This window comes from Medicago sativa, chromosome 3 (genome assembly GCF_051527215.1).
Source record: "Medicago sativa cultivar Bolivia chromosome 3, Bolivia_mono, whole genome shotgun sequence".
NCBI lineage: Eukaryota > Viridiplantae > Streptophyta > Magnoliopsida > Fabales > Fabaceae > Medicago > Medicago sativa.
This window is the reverse complement of record NC_140751.1, coordinates 31,016,296-31,021,318: the sequence shown is the minus strand read 5'-3', so window position 1 is coordinate 31,021,318 and position 5,023 is coordinate 31,016,296. Positions and strand designations below refer to the sequence as shown.

At 32.5% G+C, this 5,023-nt stretch overlaps 1 protein-coding gene across 1 annotated transcript; it reads right to left on the bottom strand.

The window, feature by feature from the left end:
• Positions 1-2,035: 2,035 nt before the first annotated feature.
• Positions 2,036-3,221, bottom strand: LOC146937105 (uncharacterized). The gene is made up of 3 exons (XM_085757768.1): positions 3,153-3,221; positions 2,552-2,795; positions 2,036-2,461 (listed from the first exon to the last, which is right to left on the bottom strand). The coding sequence occupies exons 1-3, from the start codon at positions 3,176-3,178 to the stop codon at positions 2,198-2,200; spliced, it is 534 nt and encodes a 177-aa protein (XP_085613894.1). The 5' UTR covers positions 3,179-3,221; the 3' UTR covers positions 2,036-2,197.
• Positions 3,222-5,023: the final 1,802 nt, after the last annotated feature.

Sequence of the window (5,023 nt, the reverse complement as noted above, 5' to 3'; positions counted from 1 at the left end):
CTTTCTTTCCTTTACTTTCTCGCAATTTATTTTACTGCTTTCTCTCTTCTTCCCCCATGTCTACGATGAACATGAGTGAGTAGACTTCTTCTTGTCTTGGGATTGTTGGGAAAGTCTAATGACATAATCCTAACAAACCAAGCTTTAACCCTAATTCTATGTAACCATAATTTCTAATTTAGATTCACCGTTTTAACGTGGATTAACCATTATCAAACTGTAGAAGCGAAAGTGGAGGGTTTGATAATTGTTAATCCATCATCCCAAACATCAATTCATAAAGCGAAAGCGGAACTTTGATGTTGGAACAAGTGAATCTAGACAATAATTGCAAAGGCAGCGAAATAGTCTTTGCAATTATTGAGACACAAGTAGTTTCAATCCTTATAAGCATCTTCTAGTAATCAAGTCAGCGAAATAGACTTGGTTACTAGAAGTAAACTCTCACCGGACTTTCATCGGAAAGGTGAGGGGCTAAAGGGAAACCTGTCTTTAGAAATTAAGGTATAAACCATGGAATTAGAAGTTAAAGTCTTGTCTAGTGAAAGATTTGTTATTATGACATACCAATAATCCCGAGGCATCTTGTTATTTACCTTCAGCAATCAAACCTCCTTTTTACAAACTTTCTTCTCCTCTAATCATTCTTTTTAAGTTAATTAAGTTGAACAACTCCCTAGCGGAACGATACTCTTCTTACTACTATTACTTCGATAGACCGTGCACTTGCGGTTTGGCTCTATCATTATTGTAGTGTAAAAAGTAAAAGACGGTATAGTATTGTAGTGTACGGATATTTTTTTATAATTTTGAATTTGAATACAACGGTCATGAACAGTGTCGCAAACAGTGTTCCAAGCTTTGCACCATTAGATATCTATATATAGCATCATTTACTAATAAACTTCATACCAAACTCTTAAATTGTATCAATTCATTCAATATGTCTAAGGCTTTTCTTCTTTGCATCACTATTATTATTCTTATTTGGCTACTCATTTGTGTGGCTCATGTTGAAGAAAGAGGAGGGATTAATGTAGTATTAATTATGTTGGCTGTTTTTCCACTTTTGATTTTTGCATGGATTATTACATTTTGTTAGTCTAATAACCATGTAATAGTCTGCTCTTTAGTTTTCTTAGATTGTCTTAAATGCAATTATTATTTTTATACATTTTGTTACTCTACCACTTCATTATTCCCTAACATATATTGTATTAGTAAACTCCAGTTTATATGCTTAGGAAAAATAATGTTTTGCTACATTGTTCTTAAGCAATAGATAGCTCGTGTTCTACTTTTGGTTTCTTCCCAACCTGTTCGTCATAAGAAAGGTATAATTCTCTAACCACCAATTAATACTTTTCTTATCAGTTTATGTTCGTATTAAATTAATAAATAAATGATTCGTGCTGTAGATGTATTAGGAGAATGTTCGATCTATTAAGGGTAATTCAGCTGGATTTGTGGTTATTCGATGGAAGAATTGTTCCTGGAAGATATTGTTAGAATTTGTTCATCTCAGAATGATGTGTGGATTTTAAATTATCTTGATGGTCGGATTTGCAGATCTTCATCGTTGATGTTGTATATTTAGAAGTTAGTAGAGATCCATAAGTACTAAGAATGTCCTATTTTTATTTTTGAAGGTTGTAATGGTATGTTTAATGTAATGAAATTTATGTAGTATTAGTAATTGGGTCAACAATATGTGTATATTTATATTGGCATACTTTAGGCCGTGTATCAAATATATATATATATATATATATATATATATATATATATATATATATTTTTATGGCCATATTGGATACGTTGTTGGAATTTTATGCATGTCAGCACCTGATATCTGAACATAAACTAGAGAACCACGCTGAGATAAAACTGACAAATCAAGTTTACACCAAAGTAGCATGAAATTGAAATTGAAATTGAAATGTACTAAACTTGCAAACGTATCATACAACATAAATGAATACAACCAACATAAACTAACAAGAGAAGCACGCTAAGATGAAACTGACAAATCAAGTTTACACCAAGGTAGCATGAAATTGAAATTGAAATGTACTAAACTTGCAAACGTATCATACAACATAAATGAACACAACCACGCTAAGATAGAACTGACAAATCAAATAAGTTAGAGAATAAGACTCAGCGGGGAAAGACGACGCAATGTAGCATACACCGTTCACACAGATGTGCGACGCTCGACTCGAACACATACAAGATCAACAGGATTGAGTACAGTCAAGTGAATCTTATCTCCAATATTCAATCCCAAACTCCTGGCAAAATCATACCATCCAACAGTCATACACTTCTCATCCAACCCAGATAGCTTGGGGATTGTCTCCAATTTACATTTAACCAAATCACCGTACGGGACTTCGAATACATGAACATGATGAAGGTTTGCAAAAGAATACGTTTGAACAACGGCTTGTGGGAAATGCTACAAAAAATTGAAGAATACACCATACACTATATAAATACAAAAACCAGAATGTCTAACAATAGAAAAATAATTTGAAAAATTGCTAACCATTGGATCTTCTCCATTGGCAATAGCAGCAGAGGCTTTCACAACCCATTTATGTGAAGCAAAATCGTTGTCGTCGGGATAGTCATAGGAATCATCTTCATCATCCAAACGGATGCAATAATTATCGTTATTGATATCAATCTTCGTGAATTCGGTGCTCAAGTCTCTGTCGTCAAGAGACACCGAGTTTGGTCCAAGATCAGGGAAGCCCTGTTCGAATCTGCTGGCGTAAATTTCATTGAACCTTCAAATGAACAAGGATTTTGTCAGAAGTCACACGGAATAGCTCAGATTTAAGACAAGGAATTAACGGGAGGGCTAAGTAACGGCGTTTATAAGGGTTCAACGTTGACCGAAACAGTAAATAATTCCATAGCAACTACAGTAATTAAAGAAATCGCGTTCATGAAATTTCATTAATTTTTTGTTGTGGCTTAGTGCCGGTGAAATCGTTGAACAGAGGAGGAAGATCATGAGAGGTAAAGAAAATCGGTGCAAATATCAGGATATTTCTATGATTACAAGGTACAGATTGTATATAGTCAGAAGCAAGTATAGTCAGAAGCAAATTTGGAAAAAGATAATAATACTTGATACTTACATGCCCTCAAGGTCAAAGTTCTCCATTTGGGGATGAATGGATGATAAGAATTTAGTAAAAGCCTCCAAACTTTCCTTGCTGATTTTCCTCAGGAAACTATGGTAGTGGCAAAACGTTAATTTAGGAAGCTTTAAAATGGTTTGGGTTTTTTGACCCGATTTATAGTCATTTGGGCCTGTTTTAAAGATGCCCAGTATACAAAAGCCATATTATGTTGAAAGGTCCGCATTGTGATGGTACTACGTTGTGTTTATTTTAGGGATAAACTTCTTATTATGTGCTCAGGTATTTTAAGTCAGTAATTAACTATCAAAGACATATTTGGCTAAGATATAAGCTATTAGAGGATTATTTTGTGTTTAGTTGGATGATTGACGGTGTATTTTGGAATGGTTGGATATATTGAGATATGTGAAATCTAAACATTGACATGTGAAAGTTCGTTGTATATATTCACGTTATTTGAACATCGAGATAATGTTGTTTGTTGTCGAGACACAAAGTATTCGTAATGTAATGTTGTGGCTGTGGAAATAGAGACAAATTGACCCGTGCGTCTGCGCACGGGTGCCACACTAGTACTGAGTTAACAAAATACATGTTTATTAAACATTATAAATGTTGTGGCGTTTTTTTAATTGAGTATATTTTTTTGGTAAATTAATTACCCAAAAATCTCTAACTCATTCATCAAACTCATAAAATTATCAGTAATTCACTTTATTTCTGATACTTCCAAGAAATAACACACTACTTTTTTTCCCATATCATTTGTCTCATGTTCATATTTCTTTTTCATATTCTTTACTTTTCTAATTTTCTTTCTTTCTTTTCATGAAAGATAAGAACATAAGCTTCCCTCTATGAAACCACCATTAACCCTCCTTGTTTATCAGGTTGTGCCTCCTCCATCTTATTTGGATATGTCACCAAATCACAGACACATATAATCAAACAATTAAGGGAGATATGTTAATATGTTAATTATAACTTAAAGTTTTACATTGGATGCAAGAGAAGATGTTAAAAAACATTTAAATGAGTTTACCAATATACTTAATGCCTTGAAGTTTTTGATGAATATGTGGTGTCAATTTCGTTTGTGTTGTTTCTCTTAACCTACTGTGATCATTCAACCCGTTATATGCTCTCTCAGAACTATGGACATTATGATGAACTATTGTCTTGTTTTTTGGATGTGATTTAATTAATTTTTATATTGAATTTTTTTGTTTTTGGATTTTGTGGCATTTTTTAATTGAGTCTAATTTTTTGGTAAATGAATTACCCAAAAATGTCTAACTAATTCGTCAACAAACCCATAAAATTATCAACTCACTTCATTCTTTATAACCTCATGGACAAAACACATATTTCTTATTTTTTTTACCAGTGTCATTTCTCTAAATCTAAAAAAAAAAATTCATCTTCTTTCTTTTTCTAATTTTCTTTCTCTCTTCTCTTGAAATAAATAAACAAAAAATTTCCTCCATTAAATTACCATCAACTCATCTTTTGACCATGTTATGCATATGTTGGACGTTATATGACTATGTCACATAATTATGGATGTGGAGAGTCTCATGCTTGAGGGAGGGGCATTAATGTCTCAATTATGAGTTAAAGTTTTACAATATATGGAAGAATATATATTGAATAACATATAAGTGAGATAAAATATATACATGCGTCTAAAGATTTTTGATGAAAATTTTGTGTCAATCTCATTTATATGATTTCTCTTAGCCTAATGCGATGATACAACTCATTGTAGTCTCCACTGAAAGTTGCAACATTATGATGATTTAATTTGTTAGTTTTTTTTTGTGTCGTTTGTTTGATTTTTTTTTTTACCTTCAAAATTTACAGTT

Coding starts and splice junctions, on each gene's coding strand:
- LOC146937105 (XM_085757768.1), bottom strand. CDS start 3,178: ATGGAGAACTTTGACCTTGAGGGCAT. Junction 2,796..3,152: donor AACTTTGACCTTGAGGGCAT/GTAAGTATCAAG, acceptor GTTCATTTGAAG/GTTCAATGAAATTTACGCCA. Junction 2,462..2,551: donor CCAATGGAGAAGATCCAATG/GTTAGCAATTTT, acceptor AATTTTTTGTAG/CATTTCCCACAAGCCGTTGT.